The 18,522-nt window shown below is 37.7% G+C and overlaps 2 protein-coding genes across 3 annotated transcripts; one reads left to right on the forward strand and one right to left on the reverse strand.

The window, feature by feature from the left end:
- Positions 1–1,989: 1,989 nt before the first annotated feature.
- wbp1la (WW domain binding protein 1-like a) lies at positions 1,990–14,427 on the forward strand. Of its 2 annotated transcripts, none has more exons than XM_055171284.2 (4): positions 1,990–2,216; positions 6,896–6,998; positions 10,079–10,240; positions 11,696–14,427. In XM_055171284.2, the coding sequence occupies exons 1-4, from the start codon at positions 2,067–2,069 to the stop codon at positions 12,379–12,381; spliced, it is 1,101 nt and encodes a 366-aa protein (XP_055027259.2). In that variant the 5' UTR covers positions 1,990–2,066; the 3' UTR covers positions 12,382–14,427. The 2 variants fall into 2 exon arrangements, with proteins under 2 accessions (XP_055027259.2, XP_055027260.2); XM_055171285.2 differs by lacking the exon at positions 1,990–2,216 and adding an exon at positions 6,250–6,476.
- Positions 14,428–14,975: 548 nt separating this feature from the next.
- On the reverse strand, positions 14,976–18,437 carry cyp17a1 (cytochrome P450, family 17, subfamily A, polypeptide 1). Its single transcript, XM_055171283.2, has 8 exons — positions 18,015–18,437; positions 17,801–17,939; positions 17,060–17,289; positions 16,838–16,924; positions 16,526–16,729; positions 16,268–16,437; positions 16,079–16,182; positions 14,976–15,533 (listed from the first exon to the last, which is right to left on the reverse strand). Exons 1-8 carry the CDS (start codon positions 18,345–18,347, stop codon positions 15,250–15,252), a joined length of 1,551 nt encoding a protein of 516 aa, XP_055027258.2. The 5' UTR covers positions 18,348–18,437; the 3' UTR covers positions 14,976–15,249.
- Between the last annotated feature and the right edge of the window lie 85 nt (positions 18,438–18,522).

The raw sequence follows: 18,522 nt of genomic DNA on the forward strand, positions 1-18,522 counted from the left end.
TGGTGTCAGAAAAACAATTACCCATAATACACTGCAACATTCTCAGGCAATAAGATGCCAGTATGTATTGGTTTTATTAAAGAGCACCTATTTCATTGCTAAAAAACAACGTTATTTTGTGTATTTGGTATAACACAATGTGTTCGCGTGGTTTATGGATAAAAACACATTATTTTCCACATACCGTAAATTTTTCTAGCCCAAGATTTCACTCTCTTCCTGAAACTCATCGATTTGAAAAGCTTTGTGTCCCTGATTGGCCAGCTAATCTGTATATTGTGATTGGCCTGAATACCTCTGACAGCAGCCGGAAATGTGACGCTTCTTACCATGTTTGAAAGATATACGGTTGCTAACAGGAGCTGACTTAAAGGCTGTAAGTCCGAAGCAGGAGGAATTATGATAATGTCGGTCTTGTCTACATCACCAATCCCAGGAAGTAAACTGTTGCCTACAATCCATGTGTTTGTTGTAGTCCAAGAAAAGAGATTTACGTTGGAGATGATAACTCGCGTCATCGTTTAATTTGGGGTATGTACCTTTTGCATATCATTAACATGTACTAATGCCACGTTCCAGGCAACCTGTAACCCGTGTTTTTCCAGTTTTCTAAAGTGCACTGGAACGGCAGTCAAACCTGTGACTTCCCACCCGTGAACTCATACTAGATCGATGTAGTCCCAGTTCCGAGTCGTGAGGCATGTTTTTGAATCGTAATTTACGAGCTCAAAAACCAGCCTGGAACGCAGCATAATACACACTTACACACCAAAAAAGAAAATTTAAAAACGTGAAAAGGGAAAATAGGTGCTCTTTAACCTGTTAATTTTATGCCACATTTTTATGTTGTTTGAACAAAGAATTTTTAAGTAAAGCTGAACAAGACATATTTATTTCTTTAATCTTTTTACTCTTATTAAGTTCACATTGTTAAATAATTTTTTTAAGTAATCTCAACATGAAGGATTAATCAAAATTGGCAAAAGTGAAAGTAAATTTTTCTGAGTGCAGAAAATGTTTACATTTGACCCAGCACTGGGTAAAAACCTCTTAGGATAGATAAATTACAATCCATGCTGGTTTGTCCCTTTTGGACCCAATGCTGGGTTAAAAATAACCCAGCTTTTTTAGATTGTAATCCTGTGTGATAGAGTGGTTGAAGGATGTTAATTATAGTATAAATGTACATTTTTATAATTCCACTCTACCAAGAAATAAGCGTTATGTTATATCTTAAGCTCATCTAAAGCTTATTTAGATTTGTGCAAGATCATTAGGCATGATTTTATGGTGCCTTTAAAGTCTTCGTACAAACGCTACCTGTTAAATCATTGACAAAAGCCTTAGTTTTGTGCACAGCAAACGGGTGTACAAAGAGATTTTTTATTTTTAGTTATGTTCTGCCTACAAATAATGCTTATAAATTGTTAATGGAACAATGAAAAGATGTAGGCCTAACCTACAAAAAGTTAAAAATACTTAAAATTGCATGTGCTATAAATATAAATTACATAATTTTGCAATTCAATAAATTCCTTTCAGGTACTGAAACACTGTTAAAAACGGAGCATTCAAGACTCCAGAATTAGTAACTTATAAATTATGAAGCTAATTATAAAGCCAGTTCCTCATACCTGTCCCACTACATAAAGATTATTTGCTAAATTTTGAATCATGTATTATATTCTCGAATTAATATAGCCTAATTAATCTACAGTTAATAATATACAACATCGGCACCACCACTGAGCAGGATATATGTTGTTTACATATAGGGAAATATGTCATTTCCTGTCCCTTTAAATTCAGAGTCAGCTGATTTCTTTATCTCAGCTGGTGAAGAACAACAAAATAACGCCCAAATCGGCGATGAGATCGTGTAAGATGACAGATAAATCAGCCTATCGCTGCCTGTTCTATTTGCCAAACCCGGAAGTGTACGCTTGAATGGACCAATAGCGACTGTTCGAAGGAAGGGGCGGAGCTTATCTTAGACTTTCAGAGTTTGTGAACGAGTTGAAAGAAAGAGACGTAACTGAAGCTAGCTCGCCTCGTAGGCTAGCTGAATGTTCTGCCGTCTCGCAGATGTGGCGAAAGCCACAAGAAAGGGCGGAATGTGGGGGGTCCGATATATAAGACTGGGAATGGGCTTGTCTATTAGTAACGCGGTTATTGGACCGGTCGGTTCGGTGTCAGTGGAAGCAGCGTTGACCGAGGTAAAGACTCTGCTAGCATCATTAGCTTAGCCGTCAGACTGTAACTGTGTTTCAAAACCTAACGAGCACCCTTCTTGAGTATAATTTTTGCCCGCAAATGTCTAGTTAGGCAGTTAACTAGGGTTTAAGCCACAGCTTTTGTGTTTACGAAATTAATTAGGATCTAAGTTTTACAAGTTTCAAACATTTCTACAAGTTTTGAAATCAAGCTCGTTGTGCCTCAGTAAAATTAGTTTTTGGTAAACACAACAGTTAGGTGACACAAACCTGGATGGCTAATGTCACGTTCATATGTCTTTTAATTAAGGTTAAGGTTGCATTTAAATCTTGTGAAATCCAAGATAGTGTAACTGTGATATTTTTCTAAAACCAACCTCAAGTTTTTGTCTGTGGAAGAAAGAAAATGAATAATTGAAAGTTAATGCATAATGTTGTCTTTTGGCAGGTGTTACTTTTTAGTTAATTAGTAAATGTCTTTGAACTGTACACACTAGACTGTTAACAAAGTCAACAACACACTATGTTATTTCATTGAGTTACAGAATCCAATCTGGAGTTTGTTCTGTTTTTGATTTGTTGTTAAGATTACATGTGAGGAAATAGCCAAGCAATCTATCAAACATTTTTGACATGATTTCTTCCTTTATGTCAGTCTTTAAGTAATTTAAGTAATCTAAAATAACCCAAAGAAAATTACACTTTATATTATATTAATATTGGTGGTTATATAATATAAAAACCATTAAATACAAAATGGAGGCCAATTTATGTTATTGTGTTTTTTGTAATAGTTCTTTGGTAATTGGTTATTAGCACTGTTGGCACTGTAACAGCACTTTACTAGTTCAGCTGGCACTGAGTGACACATAAATGTAAAGCAGAATTAACCAGTATCTGTTTCTGGAATAATCACATATTTCAAAGGTTTTACTGAGGCTGTTTTGACTTGTGCTTTTGTTCTGACCTTGACTATGAAAGGAATGTGTTTGTGGTGATGCTTTAATACTGTTGTGTTTTAACAGGTGTTAGATCAAGGTCAGACAATTGGAAAAACAGGGAGTGAGCTGTTTGTTTAACATAGGTGTTAATGCAAACGTTGTTTTTAATATGAAAATGATCTCAGATCGAGTCTCTTAACATGACAGCACGTGGTTGTTGACAGCAGTCTCACTTTTTTAGACAATGGACTGGCTTAAAATCGGCTGTGTTTGTTAAGTCAACATTAAACTATAATCACAACCAGTTTTATGTGTGCACTTAGTGTCAATGAGGAAAATGTAAGATAGGACTGGAGTTTCACAGCCTTTCTCACTGCCCCCATTCCACACAACATCCATCAAAAAACAAGTTTAAAAGCATTTTGTAAATATTTTATTGCCAATAGTATTGAAATAAATTACACTTTAACATTAGGCATTGAGAATTTTTTATTAAATAATTTTGTTAATATAAGTTCATGTAAACAGGTATCTCTGTATACTGCATTAAACGTATTTAGTATGTGGCTTTCATTCATTTGTTTCATGTTTTGTACAGTTGCCTGTTACTTTAAAGGTGCAGCAAAGTAATCTGTTCAGTGCACATACAGACTTTTGTTTATCGGTACATGGTGTACTTTTTTACTGGGATTTTGTCATTTGAGAAATAACAATAAGTTAAAATTCTACCTAACTTTGGATTCTACAGAAGCATGTATCATTGCTTAACCTCAGAGCTCACTGTTCTGTCCTGTCCTCAAAACAATTTCTCTATAAACAATGAATTTTTATAAGGATTTCCAGAACACCACTCAGGTTTTTCCTGGCTCGAAATGAGGTGGAGGTGGTGCTGTCCAGGGCTAAGTTTCCCAAAAGCATTGTTAGCTAACTATGGTCATTGTTACCATTGAACTCTATTTGTAACGACAGAACTTGCGACCATAGTTGCTTTTGGGAAACGCCCCCCTGATACATGCATACACGTGTACCATGGCTCAACAACACACTTTACAAGCGACATAGGCTATTTTAATAGTTAAAGAAAATGACAATTATTAACTTTTTTTTATAAAACATTAAATTAAGTACCACATAGTAAAACATTCTGTTAAGATCTTAATCTTTTGCTTGATCAAATAACTATAGAATTATATAACAATATTAAATAATCTTATATCAAATAATATGTCCCCTCTCCTCTCATAACTGTTTTAGTCTACTATAGCTAAATAGATTTAAAGCGATACTCCGGCCAAGTATTTGAATTGCCCCATGATGTATTCAACCTAAATCAATCCGAGGTGCATGTGTTCATCATATTCACATTTAGATGAAAACATTGGGAGTTGTCTTGGTAAATGTCCCTGCTTTTCCAGACTTGTGTTGGGAGAAAACACTGATCAGGAAACAACTTCTGACTTTGAAGCCCCAAGAGGTGCATCCATTCTTAAGAGAAGTAATCCACATGGCTCCAAAGGGTTAATAAAGATCTTTTGTGGGTGATCGATGCGATATTGTAGGAAAAATATCCGTATTTTAAACTGTGTAGACTGTAATGACTAGCTCCTGGTGGAGACGCCATGTTGGACTCACTCGATTCACGAAAGTCACTGCGTAATATACTCATGGCAACAAACGCTCACTACGCTAAAACACTCACGTGAATCGCGTGAGTCCACAGTGGTGTTGTCGCCGGAAGCTAGGTATTGCGGTTTATAGAAGTTTGAAATATAGATGATATTCGTACAAGGTCGCATTGATTGCACGCAGATGACCTTTATTGGCCCCTTAAGGGGGTCGCACACCGAATGCACAGCTCAGCGCAGCACCGCTCTAAAAGAAACCATCACATTGTTTTCTAAGAGTATACGCACACCGGCGCCGGCAGGTGGCGTGTGTCCTCGGCGCCCAGCTACGACTCGTTGCTCAAATCCCTGTCATGCCACTCACATAGTTTAACATTAAATAACATCATATTTGTCCCAAATCATTAACGATTAACATTGGCTGCTAACGTATATTTTGCATTTTAAATAGACGCTATTTGACTAAGCTCGCGCTATTTATGTGCACTTCCGGTTCTACGATACCTCGCTCTGAGTTGTCCTAGATGCGGCGCTGGGCTGCGCGTTCTGTGTGCGACCCCCTTTAGAGTCCTGTGGATTACCTCTATGAAGGATAAATTCACTTTTTTTGAGTTTAAAGTCCCTGATCGCTGTTTTCTACCATTATAAGGCTTGAGGGAGCAGGGGCATTTACTAAAATAACCCCAAACATGCTTGTCTGGAAGATGATGGACACATTTATCTCGGATTGCATGAGGGTGAATAAATCATTAGGGTAATTTTGATATATGGCTGGTGTATCCCTTTAAACTAGCAGCAGCTATGACTTCAGTTATTGCTTTTACATGAATGCATCACCTCATGCCAGTGAAAACTATTGATTTTGTAGGTAATGAACTTTATAGGTAATGAAGTCTTAACTTGTAGCTAGCTTGTCAACAATCTGTCAATAATTTTCATTATTTGCAAAAAAGTCTTACTAATAAGTTTGATCAAATGCATAAAAAGGCTCTTAAAAAGGTTGTTTTTAATATCAAGTGTTCTTATCAACAAACATCCTAAATCTCTAACCTCTAATTTGTCTGTGCCCTTTCATTGCGGTTCCCTGTATGGGCTTTTTGGCACCATGATAGTTGCTTTCTGTTCTTGCATTGGTATGCAGAATGTAGACTTTTGCTTTTTGCAGCTTATCGCCACTAAACATTATCTCAACAGCACACGAATGAATACTGAAAGACGATTTTATGCCTTACACTAGAAATGATAAATATATGCATCAGCGATGCTTTCAGATTCAATATCTTTTGTAAGTGTGCTTTGTGTCCAGCTTACCATTCGAGGCAACTGTCAGGCCAGCAGTTGTCTTCATAGCGTTCATAGTGTGTAAGTGAGAGAGGGTGCGACACTGAGAGAAGGGACAGACCACTTGTCTGGTCATCCTGTTTACTTGCATTCCCTGGCAGTGCTTGCTGAGTTTGAAATGCCATGAGGGAGGCTGAGTGTGTGTGTTTAAATTGAGAGCTCCCGCTAATAAACTGGTCAGTTCATGTCACACTGTACCATGTGTGGATGGTGGGCCGCCCAAGCCCGACCTCCCACTGTCTTTTCATCGGTCTTTGCGCACAGTCCTGTGTGTAACAAAATCGTGTCTCTGCTGGGCCGATTGTTGATTTGTCGGTCGGGTGTCTACAATGCCTTTTCTGCAGGGCTTTCGACAGGTAATACAAGAATGCATAGGATTCAGGGCTTTTATTATTTATAATACAGCCTGTTTACGCAAAGGATTGTAACGTAATATGCTTCTCATTTGCATTTGAATTTAGAAAAAAATGTTTTTAGGACACCTGCAGGTGAACCCTTGTGCTATTGTGTTTTGGCTATTTAATCTTTTTTGTTTTGTTCTTGTGCTATTCTTTTGTTCTTTTATACCAGATATTGACTTTTGAGTCTCAAATAATGTTTGCGTTTTTTAAATGCAGGATATGTTTGAATGTTTTTTTTTTTTTTTTAAAAAACCTTGCAGAGCATCCATGTGTGAGCAGGAAGTCTTTCACCACAGTAGCATCATGGTCGGAAGTAAAACAACTCTTCTGTTGTTTGTGCTCATGACGTGTGTGTTTTATGTTTGGTTTTACAGAGCAGGCTGCTGTGTTTTGGGGTGAATAACCAGAGCTATTTCTGCGATTCAGGTCACTGCTGTGGAGAGTCTCAGTGCTGCAGCTATTACTATGAAGTGTGGTGTAAGTATCTCTCAGTCTTTTCTGCCTACACATGCTGTACTATCAGGCCAATCCACAGAGTTTATGTTGGCCACGGGACAGAATTTTTTTTGGGGTTGGGGTGCTGTGTGTATGGCCATTGTCGCAGAGGTCCAGACCGCTGTAAATCTTTAAAATCCTCTTTAAATTAATAATAATTAGTTTACACTTTTTCTACATGTTAAATTCACAGTTTGCTAAAGGGTTTAAAATCTGTGGTGTACTTTGGGATAGCTGCAGGGTTTGAGAGAGCCCGACCGATAAAGGATTTTGAAGGCCGATACAAATGTTTGTTGGTTTTAAAATCCGATATTCCGATATATCGGCCGGTTTTGTTTTTTTCAAAAACACGCAACAAAACATTAACAGATTTCCCTAACATTAGTTAATTGTAGTTATTTAGGAGTTTTGACTAAAATAAAATGATAATGCATTTTAAAAAGAAACGTGTGACCAACTCACCATGAACTCACTTAACCGTTGTTCTCTCTGCCCGACTCTGGCTGGATCAGCAGGTTGCAGGATGTGTGACGCCTTATTCATTTATCGGCCATTATGAATGCCGATACCGATAGTTTGGAAAATATATCGGTCGGGCTCTAGTTTGAGAGAAAGTTGTGATGAGGGCAAGGGGGTACAGTCTTCAAAGTAGGGATGCATAACGATTAATCACGATTAATCTATAGCAGAATAAAAGTTTTTGTTTACATCATGTATGTGTGTGAACTGTGTATAACTTTGTATAGATACATGCATGTATATATTTAAGAAATGTTTACATGTGTATACATTTGTATATTTATGTATCATTTATTTTATATATATAAATAAAAATACTTAATATATTCATTTTTTTCCTTAAAATTATACATGTATGTGTGCATATTTATAGATACATAATTATTATACACGGTTTACACACATATATGATTTTATTATGCTATAGATTAATCGTGATTAATCGTTATGCATCCCTACTCAAAAGCTATCTATACTTTGTATTTGCAGGTACTATTTGCACCTCAGTATTTTTGTACATTAACAAGACACGGTGCAATATTAACAGAGTATAAAGGATTATGCATTTTTAAAAATGAATAAATGGTTGCTGCATTATTGGGACACTAAAAGCCCTCCCTACTACACCGACACCGAACCCTAACAAATACTTTCAAATACTCTTTGGCCACTTTATTTTTGTTGCATTTACAAACCTACTGTTTCTGGTCATTGATTTACACTGAGTGCCTAGTGTTTTCTAGCGTCTGGATTTCTCAACAGGGTAAGGATTTTGTAAAATTATCAAAACTCAGGGGTTTCTTAGCACTGAAACATTTGTCAGTCCTGGATTTTTAGTCCAAAATCCTCTCTGCTTGAATAGGGAAAACCGATATCTCTAAAATCGTGTGCTAAAATCACAATTAGACAACATCTTTCAGCTCAGCTGTACCATAACTTTTGTTTGTTAAACTAAAATTGCACTAAACCCCTTGTTCAAGGTCACTTTAGCCTTGGCCACATGGGTGCCACGCATGTCCTAAAAAGTAAATCCAAAACACTTTTATTACCCCCTGGTGGCTGGCTACAGTATAGGTTGTAAAAACAACTTCTTAATGTAAACGAATGGGATGTGAGCCACACTTAAAAATCAAATTACACTTCATATTCCTTTTTTCCAAAAATGGTTTCTGTAATTTCTTATCATGCTGGTCTACGTAGTATTAGCTTTTTTTTAATAAGTTTGATTTAAGTTAGTTATTAGATGCATTTAAAAGTTGTATATCGACTTGATTTGGGTGTTTATGATTGAGTCAAATGGGGAAAATGTCTCTACATCACGGTCAGTACTGCGCAGACTCTGGTACAAAATGACATCATTGGTGCAAGATGTCAGTGACCATTTTTGAGATATTTTGGCTACAATTTTTAAAGTAAAAGTCTATGAAGATGTGTCGTCCATGTTTTTTTACTGTAAACAGCCTTTCCCCCAGCGAATCGTCTTTTTTTTTATTGTTTGATGGTTGTTTTAACTGGAAGGCAAGACTTCCGTCACCGGAACGGCCGTAATTTGAGCGTTGCATAGTCTCCTGGTACTAGTAATAGGAGTGCTGAATCTTGTTATATCAAATATCTTTGACAATGACCACTAAACGGTATTATTTGTTGGGTAAATAGGCAAGTTGGGTAATGCACAGTCATTTGGTTTTTAGAGCAAAGTACACTCAATCAGGATATAACAAGTCCCGATCACACGGTTTATTCTAATAATCAACAGTTTTTATTTCTATCTCATGCATATACTACAACTATTGAACTATGTGTGATCGGAGTTTTAATGTGATATAGTAACCTCTGATACAAGAGCAGTACATGCCTTAGAAAACGTCATGGCTTATATTTGACACGGCAAGTGTTTTGTTACTATAAACGGTAACGAGAATTAAGATGTACAATTACATAGCTTACTGGAACCACATGCTGTAAGTGACCCTCTGCATTATGAAGGGTTTGGGAAACTTAGTTTATCCAAAACAAATCTATTGCAGCACCATGGTTATATGGGTTAATAATTATGTGTTGGATATAACTTTTGAGTCATGCGCTGGCACCGATCTAGTTGTTGTTCTGCCCTGTTCACACCCGTTGGCAGTGTTCCTGTGTTATCAAATTACTCCTCTCCCTTTAGCGTACCATCTATTTTAATAACTAAGGACTAACCTCACCACCACGGTAATTACAGCACATCATCTGCTGAGTCAAGGGGCTGAACTTAGTCCTTTTCACATCGTTCCAAATATGTACGACCCGGGCAGACACAAACCCAGTGTAACTAGATCTGGCCAGCTCCTGTAAACAGTTGCCTTAAATTGCTGTATTAGGAAAAGTGCCCCCCTATCTGCCAGAAAAGGTCTTTTGCTTTATTTGGGGCAATGTTTCACACACTTGGATCTCCCATCACATTGACCCACAGTTCCTTGAGTTGGTTCATCCACGTTTATGTTTTGCATTATGTCCGTTGCATTCATATCTGAAATTGATGTTATGCGTGTGTTGTTTTTCAGGGTTTTGGTTGGTCCTGACCCTCATCATTATTCTGGGATGCTGCTGCATATGTCACCACCGTCGAGCCAAACACAGACTGCAGCAGCAACAACGACAGCATGAGATCAACCTCATCGCTTACAGAGAAGCCCATAACTACACCTCTGTGCCCTTCTACTTCAGTCAGTACCAGTTTTTAGCACTCTTTTGTAAATCACTATGAATAAGGGTGTCTGCTAAATGTCATAAATGTAAGTCAACAGCATGAAGACTTTTGAGGGATTTTACTTTTTGAAACACAGAGTAGATCAGACACTGCAGTACAGCTGACTACTATGAATATATACACACATAATGCCTGTAAAATCAAGTCTCATAATCTAATTATAAGATTAGGAGCATCAAAGTTTGATTTCACTTTAATTTCAATTATTGGCATGACCTTACTCAGGCAATATTAAAAATATCAAAGTTATATTTTCACAGAATGTACTTTACATTAAGAAGGATGATTTTATGCAGAAAACAGTAAATCGCAAATAAATGACTTCAGATGGGTTTTTACAGGCAGGGTCACATATATGAACTACACAGAAATGTCAGTATAGCTGTAACCAAAATAACATATAGACGGTGAGATTTATTATGGAATGCACAATACAATGTAAAACAACAGTGCAAGCTGATAAACCTTAAAGGGACACTCCACTTTTTTTTAAATATGCTCATTTTCCAGCCCTAGAGTTAAAGCAACAGCAAAGAATTTTTTACCTTAAAATAACGTTTTCAAAAAAGTTTCAGTCATTCATTCACTCGAAACGGGGTGAACGGCACTTTCACATTCGCTTTGCAGCCCTCTATCGGTCAAAACCGCACTAAAGAAGTTTCCAACCATCGGGTCGCGGTCCTGTAGTTCGAGTGAAAACTACACAAACTTGCTTTATGGCAGACCTACAATCCAATCAGAGCCAGCTATGCTGCAGTATTTACGACAGTGGTAATGGACATATACGCTTCTAACCTGTAGGGGGAGCAAAAAGCAAAAACTCTTTAGGGTTGCTTTAAACATTTTATTTTTGCCGTTTTGGAATCCATTCAGCTGATCTCCGGGTCTGGGGGTACCACTTTTAGCATAGCTTAGCACAATGCATTGAATCTGATTAGACCAAGGACTCTGCTATTGAAAGTTACCAAGGGGACTATTTTCAGGCGCTGCGTAATATCATTGCGCTTCCTGCAACCATGTTACGACAGCAAAGTCCTTGATTATTACACCAGAATGAGAGTATAATTCCTAGACATATCGGCCTAGAAAATCTCAAATTTTACTTTTCCGTCAGTCTTAGTACACGATGTAACTACAGAAGAGTCAAGTTTTAAATAGGAAAAATATCAAAACTCTTTGGTTATTTTTTAGCGCCATGCTAATGGTCTAATCAGATTCAATGGATTGTGCTGTGCTATGCTGGGGGTGGTACCGCCAGACCTGGAGATCGGCTGAATGGATTCCAAAACTGAAAAAAAAATCAAATGTTTAACTCTAGGGGAGCTGGAAAATGAGCATATTTTCAAAAAAAGTGCACTGTCCCTTTAAGTTTGCAGACAGTACAACAAAAAAAAATTGTCCTCTCTTCCAGGGTTTCTGCCTGGCTACCTCTTACCCCCATACGAGGAAGTAGAGAACAGACCTCCAACCCCTCCGCCTCCATACAGTGCCTCTCAGCCAGGCCAGTCCACCAGCACTGACCCCCTTTGTTCTGATCCACCGAATGAGCTCTGCTCTCCCCTGCAATCCAGCCCCGTTGCCTCTGCATCAGAGAACTGTTCCCCAGATCCCTGTGTGGAGACACCTCATTCTCCTTCAACTCACCTCAAACCATACCTCAGTGTTGAGGACGAACTTCAGCAGGTAGCGTGCGCCACCTCAGACAGCCTGGTAAAACAGAGCGACAGCAAGGAAGATCTGACAAAACCTGGAGATCAAAGTCTGGACTGTTCTCCTGACAGCAAAGACAAGACTCCAGGGCGCCACAGGCGCTTCACAGGTGATTCTGGGATTGAGGTATGCGTGTGCAACCAAGGGCCTGGAGAGGAAGAAGAGGAGGAGATGAAGGAGCTCATGGATGGAAAGATGCGTGAGGAGCAGGACTTCTGTGATAGCTGCAATTCCCGTAGCAGTGGCCCCCAGGGTCTAGGGGACGAGGAGCAGGGCCTGGCTGCCTCAGACGGGGCTCTGGAGCATCAGCGACCTCCTGTCTGCCTCCATCTGCACACCATTAACGAACAGGAGGGTCCACATAACAATATGGATCCCCAAAGTTGAGCACGACCAGTCTTGCTTTAGACTCTTGTCTCCCTTTACTTTGTCAATATACATCGGTTTGTACTGTCAACAGTGTCACTTTGGGTGTATTGTATATGCGCGAGTGAGAGCGTTTTAGCAGGGCGTTTGTGCAAGTCCTATGTTTTTTAAAGAATTATTAGGATAAGCTAGTAAAGACGTTTTATAGGTCTGTTTCCTCAAAGAGGGGTCATGATCAAAGCCACAGGGGAAATTTTGTTCCTCAGTTTATAGCCTTATAGGGTTGACATGCCTGTAGATCTGGAGGTGGTTTGTCAGGGTATATTGATTGATGTGTTGTTTTGAGGCACAGTTTTTATCTGTAATATCACTTAAAATACGGCACGTCTCGTATGGGCAAAATTACACAATGTAAGAAAAAGGGTCAAGACTGCCAGTGCATTCCAAAGAGCAGTCTACCAACACTTCAGAGCTTTAATGGTTAAATTCTTTGCTTTTTTTAATTAAATATTTGATCTGAAGTGTCACTGCATGATGAAGTGTCTAATTTTATCCATCCAGAAATAATTCTGGGTATGGTGATAATTTTGTTTGCGTCTGTCTTGTCATTGTATTATATGGTCTCGGCTTATCCAAAACAAAGCCGTATTTTGCATGATTATTTGCATAAACTGAATCGATCCACAAGCAGAAATCAACAGTTCCTGTTATACCACATGCTATAAAGTAGTGAATTATGAAGTTTATTATGCAATGACTCTTTAATGAAGGTATACCATTTGTGTAGACATACCCCAGCTTATACATTAGCAATAGGTGCCTTTGTTAAATTTGAGTAGTTTTCATATGCCTTAAAAAAGTATAGTTGTGTGTGTATGTATGATAGAATGGATTTGTGCATAAATGAATCAAGGGCCAATATCAGTAAACATTTTCATCAATGATAATTTCTTGTTTTAAAGGATCACTTGATAAGCCTTCCATTGAAAGATATTTATGTTTTGCCTTAATTTTACGTCTTTATTCGCCTATAGTGCAAGTTTTTGTATCTTAACACTGTAAGGGAACTCTTGCACCACTAATGGTAAGTTGAGTTATGACTTTATTACATAGAATAAGCTTTTAATGCAAGTTTATTGTAGCAGATCAGGTAAAATTACTGTTGTTATGCTAGTATTTTCTACAGATTAGCACTTACAGTTTATGATAAGATTGAGATACAGTGTGTTTTTGTTTATTTTGTGGCAGTATATATCTGCCCCAATCCTCCACTGCATTTCTTACACTGTCGTGTGTGTGCGTGTGTGTTTTTAATAGTTTTGTTCCGTTAAGGAGATTTTTTTTTCATCAGGCCACTGTGTTTATTTGACCTTTTGGTTCGGATTAGCGGTAAGGTTTCATGATGCAGCAGTTAATTTAGGTTTGTACTGCTTTGGCTGGAAAAACTGGTTTTGGAGGCGGATTACAAAACTGACTTGGTGCCTTTGGAAAATGTATGTAGCAGTATTGTCAGACTAACTCTAATATACAGTAAAGAGTGTGAATCTTGAGTGTTTTGGACCAGTTATTACATCATAGATACATATATAAAAATACATATTTTATTTGGCCAAAGATTGAAGCTATTAAATAAGGTCAGTTACAGAAGTGATCTGTCACAGCAAGGAGCTTATGCAGTTCATTCTCTATCTCTAATCCTGATTGTTCTCTTTTGTCCTTTGCTGTTTGAGAGACCAATGTTGTTTAAAGGTGGATATCGCAATGTTGGTTAGCTCGCTGTTAATGAGTTTTGGTTGACTGTTGTACCTGATAAAGTTATCATTGCACTGTTTTGACACTGATGCGGTGAGATTGTGTGTTTGAAGGTGACGAAGGCTTCGCAAGCCAATTGATTTTGTTTTTCTTAAGCTTTGATTTTAAGCCTGGTACTACATTTTCATTTTGTATCTGTAGTCACTTTCTTTTTATATATATATTAAACTATTTTCTGCATTTTGTAAAGACTCAACCAAAATGATTGATTATCAAAGAATGTTCAATATTAATAAAATAATATTTTTAAGTCAATACATGAGTTCTTTGACTGATTCAGCTTAGGACTGTCACAATGATTAAATAATCGTCTCATTGCAATTGTTCGACCTCATTGCGATGATTTCAGATCACCGCAATGATTGCACATCTCTCTAAAAACAAAAGGGGGAGCTGCAGGAATTTTTTGTTTTGCAGCCACTACAGGCAAGTGGACCAGTACTAATATGACCTTAGTAGGATTGGCTACTTTTTAAGGCCTGTTCTTGTATAGTTTATTTTGATTGAATTGAATAATAACTGAAAATAAAAATTCAATTTTAGACACTTTTACATTTCAGACACTTTATTGTGTTTATTTCTTAACAGGAATTTTCCATTTTTGAAATATATTGTCATTAAATAATTACTTTTAAATATGTGTATTAATATTTACTGCCAGGTAAACCTTGCAAAAGATTTCATTTAAATGATCACAACAATGTGTGAAAAAAAATCATAAACAAAACATTTTGAGAATTAAATGTCAAAGCAATAAAACGGGCAATTAATTGTCATAATCGTCAAAGCATTAAAACAGGCAATTAATCGTCATAACAGTCACAATTTATTAGACAATTAACCGCCAGCCAAATTTCATAACCATGGCAGCCCTAATTCAGCATTCAAAATGACTGGAAATTTTTTATTTTTATTATGTTGAAGAGGAAGTCACATTTGTCCCAAGAAATTCATTCTACCTGGGTTTAATTTGTGATACAGCAGATTTATTTTCTTTTGACCGCCGGCTCAATAAAAAAATATTTACAAATGTCTCATAAATAAAAACAGGAGCAGAAAACACACAAACAAATTTGCTTAGCACTTCTCTGTCTGTGGAAGATTTTCCCAGTCCTTTCTAAGTTTAGCAATGACCTTGAATTTCATGGGTTGAAGAACGACTCCAAACTTGCCCTGGAGATCAGGCAGGGGCTGGCTAGTGGGCATCTCCAGACTAAACCTCTGCAAAATCCATGCCAAAAAGAGAAAGAGTTCCATCTTTGCCAGAGCTTCGCCCAGACAAACGCGCACTCCTGCGCCGAAAGGCAGGTAGCTTGCTGATGGACATCGCAAACCATCGCCCTGCTCATTCAAAAATCTTTCTATAAGATAAGACAAAGCCTTGTGTTAGCATACTATCTGTTTCATTATTCAACGAACATGTATACATAGTGAGGTAGCCCGTTGGTGAAATACCAACAGCACCGTCATATCGAGGAGGTCAAGACTGTACTAAAAACCTAAATAAACAGAGATCTGCGTTTTTTCTGTATTAATAGAACAATAATGTTTACATTTTTCTAGGGGTTTGAATTAACGTGGAGTACAAAAACATTCATGTTCAATACATTATATCTAAGAGTATCGAAAAGTAACTGAAAAATAAATTTTTTTTTTTTGCTCCACGTTGATGGTTATTCAATAAAATCAGTTGATAAATGTAATCGTTACTGTGGTTTTAATAAAATAAAAATACGCGGCTCTCCTGTTTAATTTTGCATTTATAGCACAATTTTGCCCTACCTAATATGGCGGCGCCCTTGAGGGCAATGACATCATAGTAACGCTTTCGACTCGCTCTCGCGATTCTGTGATGTCACCGATCGATCGGCGCAGCGCTAATGATGTTACTGCTGAAGATTCTTACCTGGGTCGAACAGCTCCGGATTTTTCCACTCTTTCTCGTCGTGATGTATAGACCACAGGTTAATAATGACTCGTGTCCCTTTCTGCACAGTGTACTCCCCCACACTGTAAAGAGAATGAGTCATGCCATTACTGTTCGGTATGTCTTAAATCAGTTTAGTAACTGCTAGATAACCGTGAGGTCCACTACCTGGAGTCCTGGAGTGCCACGTGAGGGATCAGGAGCGGGGAAACGGGTCGGATTCTTAGCACTTCTCTTATAGTGGCCTCGAGATAAGGCAAATTTCCTCTGTCACAGAGCTGAGGGTGTCTGTCTTTTCCAATCTTAGCGTCTAGCTCCTCCTGAATCTTTTTCTGAACCTGGGGTTTAATGTTTCAATAACATTAAAGTTTAAAAAATAAGATGTTAATTTATTAAATGCGGTCAAGTGGATGCAGTTTTATTTACCTGTGGATTATGGACTAGGTATGCTATTGACCATTTCAGGACAGTGGTAGTGGTTTCCACCCCTGCCCCAAAAATGTCCCCCACAGTCATTAAAATGTGATCTTCAGTCAAACTAACATCATGAGTGTTGTTATTCTCAGAACTGCGCTTGGCCCTCAACAGCGCATCCATCAGGTCGCGTTGGATGTTATCACTGTAATTCAACTGTAGAGGGAGACAAAGGTTTTTGAGAAGGAATTGTTGATACATTACTTGCATTTTATTTTTTACTTACAAAATGTGCATTGTGTTAAAGTCAATTTTGAAATTTACCTTGTGCTCCTCGTATTTTCTTTTAAGCAGTTTGTCTCTGATGGAAACGCATTGTCTTAAGATTCTGAGGTCTTTATTAGGGAACATCTTGGAAAAAATAAATTGTTATTCTTTTGAATATTCTTAAGACAAAAAATGAATATGTATTTATTTAAAAATAAATAGGTAAGAAGAGTCATAATTCTAATGTTTCCAACGACACATTTTGATTTAAAAGCCCACCTGCAGCCATGGGAAAATATCCACCAAGCTGTCTTTAGCAACCGTATCTACGATTCCCTGGCTGTACTGGAGCATAGACTCAAACTCAGCATCCCCACGATTATATGAGGAGCTGAAACACAGGGCACAAACCACATTTGTGACGGCACGTGTCAGCTCTGGTGCCAGATCCACTGCACTGTTCTGAGTCTTAGTCAGAATTTGACACATGGAGCTCGCCTCTCTGCAAACTGTAATTGGAAAACAAGAATAAGGTGGAATTGAAGATTAGCATAATTTGAGTGAAAAGTTGGGAAATTAACATGAATATTAGAATGTATTAATATTGCCCCTTTTGCTTTAAAGACATCACAGGAACGTAACTACAATAGTCATTGAGAAGGACATGTCGCCCACAATAATAAGAAATGGGAAAATTGTCCTTCCCAATATTTGATGTTTTTAAATTTGATGCTTTTGATGCAATATTTGATGCTTTTAAAAGCCTCAGCAGGCACATGATATGCAATTTACTCCACAAGTTGTTCTAAAATCTGATGATGTTATCCCAGCATGATCTACAAATGATCCTTAAAACTTGTTTAAGTTGCTGTGTTGATCTGGAAACAAGAAAATCTGATTATGTTAATATGGTCAGAATGTGTTTGCTTTTCAGGTTGAAATTAGTTTGTAAATCCCCAATCTCCAAGTGTGTGTATGTGTGGATAAACAGTGTATACTTTTAGGAACAGTAATACTCACTTATCTTCTCAATAGAAACTGATCCCTCGCCAAACATGCAGAGAGCCCCATGCACCATCTTCCGATGGAACTTCCATGTGGAACTGTAGTCGGCAAATGCAATATCTTTTCCACCTCGAGTTAACAAGTCTGTTGTAACCTTAAAGAAAATCATGCAAAGTTTCATTTAGCCTACAAAGTAGTGAAATTTAAATAAGCGATACAGTTTACTTACAGTTCTTGGCCTTCCTGAAAATATTTTTCCTTTTTTGATCAGGACCTCTTTTGCATGATGATGGTTGTTCACAATAAGAACTTTATGGGAACCCATCATGAGAGAATAAAGATTTCCATATTTCTTCTGAAGCTGCTGAAAGTGGATGTGTGGAGCAACGTCACTCTTGAGACTAAGAATACTTCCAATGATAGGCAGCGAGGGAAGGCTTGGAGCGAATCTGTTGCCTGGCAGAAATCCATTCATTTTTCTTTTTAGATACAGTACTGCCAAAGTTACTGCAGAAAACAGACATGAACAAATGAACCATGGCATGATGTGGTGCTCTGACATTGTCAAATATATTCAAGCAAGTGTCCACCAGCTTAACAAACAGTATGAGCTGTATGAGCAAGTCAGCGGGAGATTTTATGTGAATTCTTCAATGCCAGCTCCTTGACCCTGAAATAGTTTGGCTTCAACTAAGTGTCATCAGGGCGTTTTTCAACAAAGCTCCTAATTGGTGCCC

This window comes from Misgurnus anguillicaudatus, chromosome 11, assembly GCF_027580225.2.
Source record: "Misgurnus anguillicaudatus chromosome 11, ASM2758022v2, whole genome shotgun sequence".
NCBI lineage: Eukaryota > Metazoa > Chordata > Actinopteri > Cypriniformes > Cobitidae > Misgurnus > Misgurnus anguillicaudatus.